The sequence below is a fragment of the Lathamus discolor genome, chromosome 1 (genome assembly GCF_037157495.1).
Source record: "Lathamus discolor isolate bLatDis1 chromosome 1, bLatDis1.hap1, whole genome shotgun sequence".
In the NCBI taxonomy this organism is placed as follows: Eukaryota; Metazoa; Chordata; class Aves; order Psittaciformes; family Psittacidae; genus Lathamus; species Lathamus discolor.
In genome coordinates, this window is record NC_088884.1 from 61434170 (window position 1) to 61449824 (window position 15655).

Consider the following 15655-nt stretch of genomic DNA (forward strand, 5'->3'; position numbering starts at 1 on the left):
GAACAAGCCTAGAAATGAGGGAGAATGCAGCCAGTGCCTTCATTTCCTTGAGGGGGAAAAGAGTCAAAGATGACTGCAAGTGTAGGGCTCCTATCAGTTCAAGCTTTGCCACAGCAAGCAAATGCTAAATATTTTCTAAAGTGACCTGAGTTAACCTTCTTGTAATGCCAAATCACGAGGGCCCATTTCAGTTGCCCACATGCAGGCAGTGCTGTCAAGGGCACGGCAGTCTTGCTTCCCTGCTGAAAGCCTACAGGGATGTCTCCGGTATCAAAGGACACTTCAAATGGCCCCAGTAACCTATGTTTGGCAACAGAATTGAACCTTCCCAGCTGGGAATAGTCCCAAATGGGGATTTGTTCCCAGGCATGCGAAGGGCAGGCAAACTTGCTGCTGGGCCAAGTTCTGAAGTCCATCCTCAGGAAAACTCCCACTGATCTAAGGCACGCCAGAGTTTCATTTACTGCTGGGAAACATGAAACCTCTGTGGCTGAAGTATCTTAATTAGGCCATTAAAGCCTGGTATAAAACAGCTGAGACACAGGGTCAGGAGGGTGAAGGACATTGTCAATGCATTGTAAAGCCTCTGCTGCTCGGCACCAGGTTCAAACTGTCCAGAACCACGTTTTCATGGAATAAGAACACCTGACCCCTCTGGTGGTGCTGGAGAGGGCTCTGGATCAATGCTCTTTTCTTTGGTCAGCATGTGGGCAGGAAGCCTTTTCTTCTCTCACCCTTTGGTGCCTTGTGCTGCACTGACTTTCAGTTTCTAATTCTGGTAGGTTTTAATTTAGTCCAACTTTGGGATTGAATATGTGTGTCTTGTATGAAATGCCTCATCTTTGGTTCCCTGTGCAGGGGCTGGTTCCAGAACAAGGGCTCTGGCACTTGCGCTCTTCCCATGTAATTTCCAGAAATGTTCTAACAATTGGTTATTCCAGGCGACTGAATTGGAAGAATTTGGTCAAGTGTCAGACGTAGAGCCTGCTTGTGTACATGTGCAGAATGCAAGTGCAGATCTTTGGTGGTGTCTTTGTACCCTGGTGGGTACAAAAAGAGGGTGACATCCAGAAAAAGAGGGAATTCTAGCATGGCATAACAGGCTGCTTTGTTTTTTTTAATGCACATCTATATGGTAAGACCTTTTTTAATTATTATTTTGAAGACACAGCACTTCTCATGTCAAGAATTTATGCTCCGAAGAAATAAGGCTAGAATCTGTAAATGTGGGAAATTAAATGCAAGTGTGAAGCCCTCAGCTTGTTACTCACTTCCAGCACTGCACATTCCTGCAAACAGATTTATATTCTTATTGTTGGTATTGATCAGGCTTTAGACCTGGGTGCGCTGTTTTTTCTTTATTTTAAATCCAGACAGTCTGTTGGAGAAGTACCCTGGGTGACCAGCAATAGTCTGAGTTTGCTTGTAACTGGGACGGTTGGCTCAGGGAGGTGAACTACAGCTGAAAATCAGAAAAAGTAGAAGTATTTTGATTCCTAAAACTGTTGGTGGAAATCACCTCTTTGTTTGAAGAATTCATGGTGGTTTTAAGAACAAGAATCCTGCACCGGTGATAGCCTTTCCTTTGAACACTTCCAGCCACTGACTGGATGTCATGGGGCTGGTACTCCTTTCTGGGCAGGGATCTGATTCGATGTGTATTTGCAGAGCCCTGTGTAAGCCTCTTTGGCTACTGAAGCTGCAGCCTTATGTACTGCCTCTGTGTCTGCAGGGCCTTATCTTTGCTGGGGGAGGGAGTGCTGGAAGCCCACCCCTCTGGGCAGCGTGCTGAGACTGCACGTGTCCCCTCTTTCCTCAGCAGAAAACTCTTCCAGAGTGTACAGTCTTCCCGTTTGAGGGTATTTTCGCATTAAACTAGTGGCAGCTTTCTGACGGGAACGTGCGCTGTGGGAATTCCTGCACAGGGCTGCAGCGCAGCTAACTTCTGATTTAAAAACAAATAAATAAATAAAGGATTGGGTGTTGCTACAAGTTTGTAAGCCACAAACCAGAGGGCGGCGGGGGGTGGTGATTAAGCACAGGGCCACCGTGCCCTCCCGGTAGAGGCGGTGGCAATGTGGAAAGGACACCCAAGCACCCCACTTCTCCACCGCCTGCGGGTCCCCGCTCTGCGCTCCCTCCCGCAAGGACAGCCTGACCCGTGCAGACCCCACGGGGTCCCGACCCCCTGCCCTGGGTGTCTGCATCGGGGCGGGCCCGGGAGGCGGAGGCGGGCGGCCGCGGGGGGCGGAGGCGCAGGAGGAGGCGCGGCGACCGGGCCGAGCCGTGGCGGTCCGCGGAGGGCAGCGGAGCCGCGCTCATGTTCCCCCGCGCCCGCCGTCCCGCAGAGCCGCCGGGGCCGCGCTGAGCGCCCGGCGCGACCGCGCCCCATCTGCGTCTCGTTTTAGTTTGGGTTATTTTTATTTCTTTTATTATATTTTTTTTAAGGGGAGGAGTGCGAAATCCAGCAAAAAATGAGCCAAAATGTGTGAGAAAATGTCCAGCTTTCTGTACATCGGGGACATCGTGTCCCTGTACGCGGAGGGCTCTGTCAATGGGTTCATCAGCACGCTGGGGTGAGTGTGAGGGGCCGGGGGGCGGCCGTGCCCGCTGAGGAGTGGCGGGGACCCGCGGGCAGAGCCGGCTGCAGCACAGGAAGCGGCCGGCAGCGCGCTGCCGCCGCCACCTCGGCGGCGGAGAGGGGGAAAGAAAGTAGGAAGTGATGAGCGGGGAGGAAAGAGAGAGAAGTTCTCGCACAGGCCCGGGGCTGCGGGGCCGGGAGGCTGGCGGTGCCCGGCGTGAGTCCGGCCGCGCTCCCCGCTCGGCTCCCGCCGGGGCTTCACCTCCGGGCCAGCCAGAACCGGAGTACCCAAACGCCGGGACCCGCTCTGTACAAGTAACCCTGTGCTGCGCCCAAATGAGTTTATATAGTCGTTATTTGTAGCCAGAGATCTCGGTGTTTCCTTTTGTTGGAGGGAATGCTTGTATATGTGAGCTTAATTTTATTGCACATCTGAGATGACGTTTTTGATGAAGAGTGAAGGACAAAAGCTTTCCTGTCTTGCTCATCGCCATAATCAGCTTGTTAAGTGTCCATCCATTTGCTTCTGGTTTGCATTTGACTGAAGTCTTTACCTGCAGTGGTTAACTATCAGATGTTTATAATCTGATATTTAATTTCATGGGGGTGCTTCTTCTGCAAGCTCTTCCATCTCTTTGCAGAGTGAAGAGATGTAGTTCAGCTGTGGCTGCTCCACTGAACTATCCAGCTTGCTTGAGGGTTGTTTTTTTTATATTAACATTGACAGCTTTAAATCACCTGTTTGGAATCCAGGACAGAAAACCACAGTGAATGATGATAGGAATACACCGATATCTTTCTTCAAACTACCATGTAGTTTGGTTGTAGTGATACATCCCGATGGTGCAGTGGTTCCCTCTGATGTTCCTAGCAGAGTGGCAGCAGATCCAGTGAGTTGGTGGTGTGTCCTAACTAAGCACATCCTTAAACCTTTCTCAATGGAAACACCTGTACTGTATGATTTGTAGTGATCCCATTGACAAGGCAGCTCAAGCTGTAGTTAAATATCAGTGTAATTCGGTGTTTAAACATTAGTGGTACCTTCAGAATACAGTTGAACTTGCTAAGGCTGATCTGCTACTAATAAACATGTCCCTGGGTATCACTCCTGTATGTCATATTAGCCTCCTTGTGTCCTGAGATCTCTTCAGTGGTGGACTTTAGAGTGAAGAAAAAGAGCAGTATTAGATTGCCAACAACAAATTGAGTTACTTGATGTGGTACTTTTACTGGAAAAGAGCTGGTGTTTGAGGTCCCTTATATTTTTTGAACTTACTATTACTTCCTATCCTTGCTGTTCACTTGTTTCATCTGTTGACAAGTGTTTTTCCATGGTCTGTTGCTCTGTTAATTTTGCTCCTTCTCTATCAGCAATTCTGTTTTGTCTCATATCTCCTTTTGTTTTGCTGACTCTTGTAATTTTAAATCCTGTCTGAAAATGTTTGCTTTCTGCAACTGTTAATAACTGGACATTGCTTCTTATTCTTGTAACCCCAGTGTTTCTGTTTTGTTGGCATAACTTATTGACGCATTGTTTGGTTTCATTGTTCTGTCTCATTGCTGTGTTCTGTTTTCTGAGGGAAGCTAAATTTGCCATACTTTCCACTTTTCCTTGTGTTGAGAAATGTTCCTCATTTCTGAGAACACCTGCTTATCTACACTCATAGATGTTTCTGCTGTGACCTGTGCTTGTACAACTGTGTGTTGCCCGAATGCATGTCGGTATTCCTGTGTTGCTGGTCCTCTCCTCATCCCTTGGAGTTAAGGCAGGACATTTACCCCTGGTTCTGTAGATAGTGAGCCAAGATCAAAGCTTGCCTAAGGCACCTGCGAACTCTTTACCAGAAGAAATAATTGAACTCAAGCCAACACCCTAATGAAGACTACCCAGGATCTCTTTTGGCCAGCTAACCCAGCCTAAGAAAACCACTGGGGATGAAACTGGACTCCTGTGTGTGACTCTCCTTTGGCAGGCCAGGAGTTCAAGAATGCTGATGTACCTCTGTTAGCTTTTCAGTACAGCTTTTTTTGAGCCCTGCTTCCTGGTGTGGTAAAGGCAGCTGCAGAGCCAGGAGGCTGGAGTTGACAACCTGAATGAAGGCCTTCAAGGAAAGGTGAAGTGGAAAACTCTCATGTCTACTAGATGGGAATGCTGACCCCTCTGCTGGTGGTACAAGAGCTTGGACTGAAATATAAAGTTGTGATGCCAAGTCACGTAATCTGTGCCAGCTATTGCTGTTACTGCCTTTGGACCTGTTGCAGCAACGCAGGAGGCAGAAAAAGCAGCTGTATGTTCAGGGAAAAAGTTTGCCCAGCTGCACATCTGGCATGCAACCATTGCTAAACTCCTGCATCTTCTGTGTTCCTGCAGGTCCTCTGTTCGCAAGCACCTGCAAGAGGGGGCCTTGTATTCCAGAGGTGCCTCTTGTTGGTAAGGACAAAATGGTTTAGGAGCAGGAATGATTGCTGGCTCACTTTATTTGACTTGGTGTGGGTCCTTGTTCTATTGCTCAGGTTTTGAGGGTGCTGGGCAAACTATCTTGTCACTTAAACTATTGAGTCCATCAGGTAGTTTCATGCGAGAACCTGAAATCTAGCTCAGGTCTAGTGACTCTGCAGCAGGGAGAGAGTCCTGTTTATTTTAAGCTGTCAAAGGCTAATTGTTTCTTAAACAAAGCGTGAGCGAGGCCATTCTATAAATAAGATAAAAAAGTTCATAGCACCTCTCCAAGCGGGGGAGGCCTGTCACGTCAGTGGACCTTACTCCTTGAAGAACCAGCTCAACAGATTAGTTTTGAGGGAGAATCCTAAGCAAAGGCTGTTTTATGCGTTTATATTATAAATATGAGAATATTTTTTGCTCACTTGCTGGTGCAGAAGTTTTCATGTGCTCAGTTTTCCCAAGAAATTTAGAGCCCAGAGTAAGATGAAACTGAGCTATTCAGATCAAGCGTAGGGTCAGCTTAACATCTACTATAGCCTTGAGTGTGGAAATCTTCCTCTCATGCAGTTTAGAAGGTCCTAACCTTCTTGTTTAGGACATAGGGGATCTGTGCCTCTTGGCCCTGTGTCCAGGTGAGGGTGCTGAGTGGTGCCAGGTGAAGGCAGGAGTGCCTTTCCATGCCTTCTACAGAGAGGGTTTGAGAATCACTGGAACCATGAGATTGTGTAAATAGGACCCAAAAGGCTGGGGCACTGCTTTCAGCTGAAAGTAACTTGTGCTCCTGTCCTTGTCTTCAAACTGCTTCTTTACTATAAATAGCTGTTGGATGTTAGCGTGAGGACTTTGCTTTCAGATTTGATCCGTCTTAGTCAGAAGAGGAAACTGAACCTCTCTTCCGCATCTGGGGCTAACACCGTAGTGTGGGATGGGGGCAGCGGCAAGGAGGTCAGGCAGCACTGCTCCAGATTCTTCCTCCTGTATCCATCTGATGATGTGCAGCCTGGCTTTTCCAATCTCAGTGCTCTCTGGGCTCCCCTTTTCCCCCTTTTCTGAAAAAAAAAAAAAAGGAGTATGCTTTTGAATGTATAAACTGACAGTGGCAATTTAGTACAGAAAAGTTTGGGAGAAGGAATTTGCACCTATGGTTGTAATGTGCTACTGGACTGTTGAATTGTGCTAATAATGTGGGTGTTCCCTCCCCTGATATTTGAGGTTTTAGTGTGTTTTAGCTTTTGCACAGTTGGAGACTTTATGTCCCAAAGGAGATACGTGGCAGAGCTAGGCAATGAATCCCGGTATCTTAAGTTGTCCTAGACCAGTGTCTGAACCTCAAGACCACCTTCCCCAGTATTTTAGCTGTGAATGTTGGTAACGGTGCATGCTGGGAATTAGAGCTGCTATTAATCACCAGTCGGTACAGTGAGGGGGAGAAAAGTATTCTCAGTTGGAGAGGTGGAACAAAAAGTAAGTAATGACAATAGCCAGCATCAGCTGTAGGAAAATTTGACAATGGGCCTGTTAGTCACCATCAGTAACTGCATTCCTGTCTCACCTCCGTAAATACGCTTCTGTGCCATAGCAGTGAGAAACCTCATGGAACATAATTAATGGAGCATGCAGTAGGAGCTGCCTGCTAGGTAATGTGTGACTGTGGATGACGAGGGGTGCTGAGACTTACTTGTAATTAGCAGCAGAAAGTGTGTTGTGGAGTATTTGGACTAATTTTCTCGAGTTTAATGTTGATTTTTCTTGAACAACTTCTGTTAATTTGAGGAAGTGCTTGCCAGAACTTTCTGATTTGAAATGAGTATCACAGTTTTATTCAGGCTTCTTCCCTGGGCTTTTGTGCATTAATTATCTAATTTGACTTCACACAGATTGAGTCAGTCACGCTTTGTGAAAAGACAGGATTAAGTAGAAAGTGCTTATAGAGCAGTATAAATCAAAACATTCCAAATACAGCAAAGGCTAAAATGTCATCGTGGTGGCCTCAGAACGGTGCTGAGAAAAAGGATGCAGTGACTGGTGCTTACAACACATCAATGTGGTATATCCATCAGTGTGCTTATTCTTTTTACCCTTCCCTCCTACTGTCTGAAAATGTAAGCTATGGTTAAGGAGCAGCGTATGTGTCCTTTAGTTGATATCCAATTTTTTTTGTCTTGTGCCAGATGACAAAACCTAATTAGTCAGAAAGAATAAAAAGCCTGAAGAAAGTGAGAGTGGCATAACTAGAATTACTCATAATTGAATTCTGAGACATACAGAATGAAATAATACCTAGAAGAAGGAAGAGAAGCTGAATTTCAGCTTTCCTGTACAAGCAAAAGTACTTGTATGTTTTATTACCTAGGTACTTTAGCCTCTGGACTGACAGTGCCAATGAGATCTGACAGTTTTTATTGCATGGTACTTTCTTCTTAAATACTGTAGGATTAGCGTTTTCAGAACTATGTTCTCTTGGTTGGCTTCCTAATGCAAAAACGCTGGCGTGAATTCTGCAGCTACTTTGTATGCTAATGCACATTTTTCAGCTATATGGCATATTTATTTTCTATGATAACTTTCATAAGCATAAGCTATATTATATGCATTATTAAACACCTTCATTGATCTTACAATAAGTGCCACATAGGCAGATATGTAGACGTATAAATACAGCTGTATCTTGCACACCTTGCACTTGATACATATATCAAAGCTTATATCCTCTGTGATTATCCACTCACATTAGCAATCAGGCACAGCTCCAGCTTTGCCATTTATAACGACCTTATTTTGATGCTTGTCGCAAGTATTCTAACAACAGTGCTGTCTTTAAATAAACAATGAGGCAAAGCTTTCCACAAAGCACCCTTATGAGAATGTGGCAAGTAATGAGCCTTGGAGGGGGTTGGTTTGTTTCAGAAGTTTTACTCACACACAGAGCACAGCTTGGGTGTGAAGGAATATAGGATTAGACTTAATTACGGAATTACGATTTATGAGACTGGGCACTAAAATGAAATATCCTTGGTTCAAAGAGCTCATTATAAAACAGAAGTAGGGAGAAAATTTGGCTTAGGGAAGGAACCAATTGATTTAATAATGTAAAAGTGGGTTTACCTGTAAATTTTGTGGTAGTAATAGAAATGAGAGAGGATTCCAATTTTGCGTTGAAACAAGTGGTGGCTATTACAATTTCTGCAGTTCTCATCTGGCCTGTGGGTAATGTGGGGAGTAGTCAGGAAAGAGACAGGAGATTGTTTAACTTGCACAACTTTAAGTCTGATTTAACTTAGTTTTGCATAATGAGGGGATTACCTAAACAGCCTTTACGTAGTTCTCAGAGTCACTAGAAATCAAGGTTATCCTATATTTTAAAAGTGCTGTGGAAGAAAGAGTCAGGTCAGTCTTTGCCTTCCCCAGCCTGGAACATTATCTCCTAAGAAGTGCATGAACCTTTGCTCAGTCAAGTGTTTTACTGCATGGTGGCGTGTTTGAAACCCGCTGCCCTTCACTGTTAATGCTGCAGGCTGCTGCTGCTCTGCTGAAGCCTGAGCCTGTTCGTTGAGCAACAGCACAAAGCCCTGTCCTCTGCACGTGTATTTAATACACTTGAAAGTCTGGTTTCTGCTTGCTTTGAAAGGTCTGTTACTTCTTGTACCAAAGGGAGACTGGTGAAGTTCATGTGACTTTGATATACTTGATTAGGGATATTTATGGAAAGAGTAGAGAAAGTAACATGAATGGCAGTTCAGGATTTTGCTATTTTCCTTGTCTGTCTTGTTTTGTCACTTACTCAAAGGTGCATCTTTTAATTATATTAAGGACATAAACCCCCTTATGACATTATTTTAAACCTTCATTTGTTATTTGTAAATCTGATTCCATGTAATTATTCGAATCAGTAGTTCCACTGCTATGTAGACGTGGACACTTCCTGACATAGGTTCTGGTTTCAGCTGCACAATGATGCTAAACCCTGACTTTTTGGACTGCTTTTTGGGTGGCTTCTCCTCTCTGCTGGCAGTGGGTACCAAGAGGTCTCAGCCTGACCTGCAGCTGTGTGGGAGCTGAGTCCCAGTTCCCAGGATTTCCAGCTTCCTTTCCCGGTGGGCACAGGAAAGCTTCGGTTGTTCAACTGCTTTAGGTTCCTTATCTCTGGAGAAGTAAAAGTAATTACTACCTCAGCTCACTTCAAGCATGAAACAAACTTAAACCAAGAAATTACATTCTAGCAAGGTAATGGTTTTGATTGCAAAATTAGAAACAGAGTTAAACAAGGAAATTGCTTGAGGTTTGAGAGACTGTTTTGGCTGTAGTAGCCAAAAGACTGCCAGGAGTAGTCTTGTTGCTTTAGTGCTGTTTTTCCAGCTGTCTGTGTCTCTGTCTCTGTCTACCTCTCACACTCATTTGTTTGCATTTTATTGATTGCTGTTGAATAGAAACAAAGCATTGTCCAAAGCATGCTCTTTTGAAACAGTTCTTATTTATTGCTTAATAATAAAGGAAAGAGGACCCTAAGACATTGACCAGGCTGGGCTGCATGGGGCTCTTTTTCTGTGAGCTCTACCTGTGTATAAGTTTCCGCTTCCAGAGCTCCTGCAGTACTGGATCTTCTGCTCAGGTTTACCTTTTGGCTTGGCAAAGTTAGGTGAATTGTCATTATAAATTTCAGGCAGGTTTTGCCAACCATGTCCATGAGTGCTTTCTCCTCTCTTCCTGTTGCTCAGTAGCTGGCCTTCTGTGCCTCTAGTTTAGGGGATCCTTATGCACTAGCAAGAGCGTTTCAGAGTTTGGTAACTTGAGATGCTGCCTGTGCAGAAGCTGCCCCAGCCCTTTGTGGGCTTCACAGATACATCACATCACCTGAGTAGGATATTCCTTGCTGTTACTTCCAGTGGTTGATGGGTGACCATGAGTTGCTATAGGTTGCAGAAAACAGGGAAAACAGTCTCTCTTGCCCTCTGAGTCCTCAGGCTGCTGGCCCTGGGATGATGAAGAGGAGAAGGGGGAGACGGGTTCGCAGAAGTATGTTGGTGAATGTAGGGTGAGGTGGTAGTGAAATCAGCAGATCAAGGGTGTGCGGGAAGAGGTAAGTGTGGGTGGTGGGGCAGTAACTGATTTGCGTGATTAAAAAGGTGGCACGTGTTAGAAGGGAAGCAGGGCTGAAGAGGAACAGAAGATGATGGGCAGTTGCTGAGAGATGTGCAGTTCCCTCTGTCAGAGAATAGCTAGAAGAGGTACTGGCAAACTGCCTGACTTCTTTTCAAATTGCTTCACATGGAAGAAATCAGCCTGTCACTGCTCCTGTTTACTTTGATGTTTCACATGGTGGAGGTCTGTGCTGAGCTCTCAAACAGTTGAGTATTTGGTACATTTTCCCCCAGGGTTTCCAGTGTTGTTAAGCAAAATGCATAATAATACTGCTTTCTCCAAGAGAGTGCCTGAGTTACAAAGTTCCTCAGAAAGAAATAGCAGTTTTAAGATTACCTATGGTATCTTATGCGATTCTTTGTGTAAAAGCACAGGAGTTCTTACTGGTGTTGGTCCCAACGTTGTTTGCAATGTATGGCTGACTTACGAAGTGCATGCGGTGCCCAATGCTTTGTAGCAACTAAGGTGATACGTAATGAATTATGGTACTTTGGGAATCTTCTGATATAATAAATTTGGTAGAGTTCATTTGAAATGCCCCTTTGGTTGTTTCTGCCACATGGCATGGAGTTGAAATTACTTGGTAGAAGGCAGCTAGAAGAGCATATAAAGTGTGGTTTTTATCATCTGACACTGTAAGTTAAGCTTACTACAGCTCTTCTCTGTACAAATAATATTAAAACAGTAATCAAGTTTTTATTCTTTGACCTCTGGCAGATAAACATCAATGTCATTTGAAAAATCAACAAACAAACCCTGAAACAAGGCTTTTCATATGAATTTCAAACTACAGAAACTTGTTATGACCCAGCGCTTGGGCTTCTTATCTTGATTTTCTCTTAGAGATTTGTTTGTATTTCAAACGGCTTTCCCCCCCCCGCACTTGACACATGCAAGTTAATTGATGTTGCAGGGCAGCTGAAAGCAGTCAGAGGACTGGGAAAACAACTGCTTAAACTCATGGCAAGCCCCAATTTTTTGTACCTACTGCCCACAGTCAAAAGAGAGCAACCCAGTTCTTAAGGTTTTTCCTCTTTTGAGTGAAAACTTGTGCTGGTATTCCTGTATGCAGAGCAGAGGCGGCTCAAGCACCGCACTCCAAGCCACCCGAGCTGTCTGCCTGCCTCCTGAGGGTGCTTTGGATGAAAGCTGGAGGAGCAGCAGGCACAAGCCACTGAGGCCTCCCCAGCCACACCTGCAGGATGTGTTTCATTTCAGTGTGGGGAATTTTGACTGGCTCCAGTGTGCATCTACATCCCGATGCCTGTGGAATTTTGTGTAGTTGTATAATCTTGAGCGCTGTGATGTGGAAAACTTAACTAGGCAACTTTAGAGGGCAGCTAATTTAGATGTGACCAGTATAGTTTTGTTCTGAATCTGGTAATACCCGACATTATTTGTAAAGTCCCAACTCCTAGAATTCAATGAATTATGCATAACCTCAGTTTCTCCTTCATGGATGTGGCAAAAAGCTGAAAAGCAGGAATAGTTGCAGATGAAATCTGTGTAAGAAGTACCTTGAGTTGAGTAGTAATTTTCTTCCACTAACTTAAAATCAGAACACATGCTTTGCAGGTGGGGTGGCTAACTAATGGTAACTCAGTGCCGAAGACTGGAAACAGTGACTTTTTTTTTGCCTGACTTTGTTGATCTTGTTTTAAAGTTAGCTGCGCTTAGATTTCTGATGAGCTCCCCAATTGTTCCAGGTAACTGAAACATTAGTGGGTTTTGCTAAAGTATTCACTGTCACCTTTTTAATCTGGCTAATGTAATTTTATTGTTCAGAAACAATAAATAGAGGAAACGGAAGTAATAGGTTGGGAAAGACTGGATATCAGGTTTGAAACACTAAGAGCAGATCCTCGTGCAGTTATGAGAGGTGAAAAATGTTCAAATGCAAGTTCCATTCTTCCGACCAAAGAATGAAAGTTTTAAGGCTACTTAGGTTAAGAAAATTAGAAGTCCTTCACTTAATAAAACCCCAGCAAACTGTACCAAGAGAAAAAGGTTAACTGCGTGTTAGTGGTATTACTTTGATATCTTGGACAATTTTCAACTAGGTTACTGCCTTTTGCTAAGGTAGACTCAATTTCAGCTGAATGCGCCGTCCTCACCTTGCTGTCTGCCATGTGTGAGGGTGCCAGTCCATAGGCTTCATTCCTCTTCCAAATTTGAAAAACAGGGCCCAGTGGGCTTGACTCTTCACAGAGAGCTGAAAAGTGAGCGTTAAGTGGAAAGGCTTGTGGAATTTCATTGTTCTAAAATGAGGTTTTACATCAGGCAGGGCAATGTCTGTAACGCTTCTCAGGCTGAAGACAGAACCTTAGTAAGTCAAGCTTTACCGTCAAACTGTTGTAATTAATATTTTGGATTTCCGTGTTGCTGTAAGAACAGTAAATCTGAGTATTGCAGTGAATACAGGAAGTCCAAGTTTAAAATCAGATGTAGATATTCTTGCATATTGTTGCAAACATCATGGCATGTTATTTGTAAACAATGTAGAATACAGAAAAAAAAGTCATGCCTTTAAATGATAAAAGTACAAAACAACATACAGAAAATTTACTGGATTTCTTTTTTTGGGGGTTGGTGAGGAGGTAATAGTTTATTTATGTCAGGCTGTAGGTGACAGTTTGCCATTTTCTTAGTTACTTTTTCAAAGTAAAAGATATAACAAAGTTTTATGACGTTATTTCCAGTGGTGGTCTGAGATGTATATTCTACATCTGCAAATTTGTAGACTTAAGCTGCAAATATGTCAGGAGGCAATTTTGTAAAGAACCTCTTGAAAAGGATCCAAGTTAAGATTTCTCCTTCCCTGCTTAAATCTTCAGGGGTACTAAAAGAAAGATTAGGATTTGATCATGAAGCCATTCAGAGGCAGGTATCCGGCTCTTCAGAGAGAGCTCTGCTATGGACCCTGGGCAGCTGCAAGATTTGGGTTAGAGGTGTGCTCAGTTTCTGTGAGAAATGGCTTCTCATGCAGAAACAAACAAGGTCAGGACCTGGCAGGCAATAAGTCTTGGCTGTATTAACTTTTGTAGTTGGACAGGTTTTTCTGCCGCTGAATGTAAGGAGTAATTACCATATTCCCCCCCATGTAATATCTAGGCTATAATAAAACAACTACATGTAAAGTTCTGTTATGACACCTTATTTGAAGCAATACTGTGTATTAGGCTGATGGAGTCAAACTCCTGGTCCGTGGAACTGTTTCATCTGGTCCAGTTTCTTTCCGCGGCAAATTAAACTCTCTACTCTGATTAGGTTGCTTTCAATAGAATCATTTTACTTTAGTAGAGCTGGAACTAGGACAACGCTGGTTTGAGTTTTCAAACATAGATGTAAAGTATGTTTGAAGGGAAATACTGTAATGAGGGATGGGACTCAAGCAGAGGAGCAGATTGCACAAGGTCATAGGCATGTTGTGAAATACAACCGAAGATTCCAGGTTTTATGAATGTTGAACATGTTACCAGATCAATGCTAAATTGCATAAATTGGTTTATCTCATGGTAAGCCTGGGAGTAAGCCAGATGTGACAAAACTAGTTAGTTTTTTTAAAGTTTTCTTGTGTCAAATGTGTGTTTTCTTAAGTATGAATTTAAAGATGCAGAATTAAGTTTATCATTACAAAAACAAAGTGCTGAAGAGTTTTATGCATTCTGGCATTACTGTCATGCTCATACATAGGGTGGAACCTCATTGACACTGGCAAGTATAATTACTGTTTTGTAATTAATTTGTTCTTCATTTGTAATGGAGGTGTGAGATAAAATCCTTCCTCCTTTCTTCAACCAGATAGCTGAAGCTACAGAAGTCACCACCCAAAGCATATATACTTGTTAAAGTCTGGGCAAAAGCTGAGCACTGTTACCCAAGAAGCTTCACAGAAAGAAATTCAGCATCAACTGGGCGAGCTATACAGGCCTAAGTGACCAGAATAACAGAGAATGTAGGACAAAAACCTCAGTCGTAGCCAGACAAAACCTGTTATATTGACCCAAGGACAATAAAAATGAGTGTGCTACTGAGCACTGTTCTCTCTGAAAACTGTAGTCAAAGAAACTCCTGCTATTTGATTTCTCCTGTGTCCAGGAAAACAAGAATTTATAAATTCTTTCTGAATAAATGATCAAGAAAATGCCTTATACCATCTTAAACTTTTCTTTGTAGTGGAAACAGCCCTTAAGTCTCCAGAACTGTCACGTTACTTGTGACTAAGGATAACATGGTATCATTAGGTGGATCCAACTTCCAAAATGGAAATTTGTGATAGGTGTTCCCATGGAGCCATGGTGCAAGAAACAATCACATTGAAAACCCGCATCCTCAAAAGAGACCAGAAAGAATTGCTATGACTTCTAATACAAGAACTAGAAGCCCTGCAAATTGAATTAACGTGATAATAAAAATGACATCTTAAAAAAACCCAAACAACAAAAACCAAGAAAACCCTGGGTGCACCAGAAGGAGTGAAAGCAAAGAGGTTTCCTAAGTGAACACTTTGAATGATCATTTGCAGATGAAAGTGAAACCTTGTATGGGCAGCAACTAAAACTCTCTTGACAAGTTTGGGAAATGAGCAGGCGATAAACCCACTCTCAAACAGCAAAGTGAGTCAATGGGATGGTAAAAAACATATTTGCTCTGATCCTGGTCTGTTTCTCCACAAAATACAGATGAGGAAAGCGTCGGATTGCTTTGTGTTTGAGCTTCAGCAGAGACTTGACTTGAACTTGAAGATAACTTATCTTGCAGATCAGTTATCCAGATGTGGAAAGATAGGTATAAGAAAACAAAGGGAAATTTAGAAGGTGAAGTATGACAACATTTTTGAACTATCTGGGGAGAACTCCTGGTGGTGCTTAAAATTCCTGACATTTTCAATGTAATTTATCCAAGGAAGAAGTACAGAGTCAGGACTATGCTGAGTCGTCTTGAGAACAACTTGCCATTTGGTTGTAGGAATTACTAGGGCTGTGCTTTTACAGGCGTTCACAGATCTGAGAGCAGCAGGGTGACCTTGATGCCTCACCCAGATGAAGTCACTTTGGAGGTTAGTTCCAGATGCAGCTTTAGGTAGAAGATCAAATAATTATTTCAAGGAATGACTCTTTTGAAAAAGAGATCACTTTTTCTTTCCTTCTCATAACATGCAAAACCTCCTGAATAAGATGCAAACCTCTTGAATCATCCACTTGAAGAATGTATTGTTCCTGGAATGGACTTCAGAGCAGCCAAAGGCTTTCTCGGGAGAGCATCTGGAGAGATAATTGGCTCTTGCAATCATCTAAAAGTGTAGCATCCCCTGAGAATGGCAAGATCAAGGTTTTCTGGTTGCATCAGGCAAGCTGGGAGTGTAGAAACAAGATAGTTATGTGGGAGGTTATATTTGTTCAGAAATTGTACTGTGGCTTTGCAAATACTGAACTTGGGGGGGGGCTGCAAGGATCTTAGCTGATCTGAAAAAAGTACCATTTAGTGAAGTA

The 15655-nt window shown here is 43.4% G+C and overlaps 1 protein-coding gene across 3 annotated transcripts in view; it reads left to right on the forward strand.

Moving 5' to 3' along the window:
- Window positions 1-2302: 2302 nt before the first annotated feature.
- Window positions 2303-15655, forward strand: part of ITPR2 (inositol 1,4,5-trisphosphate receptor type 2) — a 261899-nt gene continuing 248546 nt past the window's right edge. For 2 of the 3 annotated variants that reach the window (XM_065673846.1, XM_065673864.1), the window contains exon 1: window positions 2303-2576. In XM_065673846.1, coding sequence (XP_065529918.1) covers window positions 2485-2576 — 92 coding nt within the window. In that variant the 5' untranslated portion in view covers window positions 2303-2484. Of the gene's footprint in view, window positions 2577-4640; window positions 4696-4952; window positions 5013-15655 lie in introns of those variants that run through there. The other variant, XM_065673855.1, reaches the window with a different exon arrangement.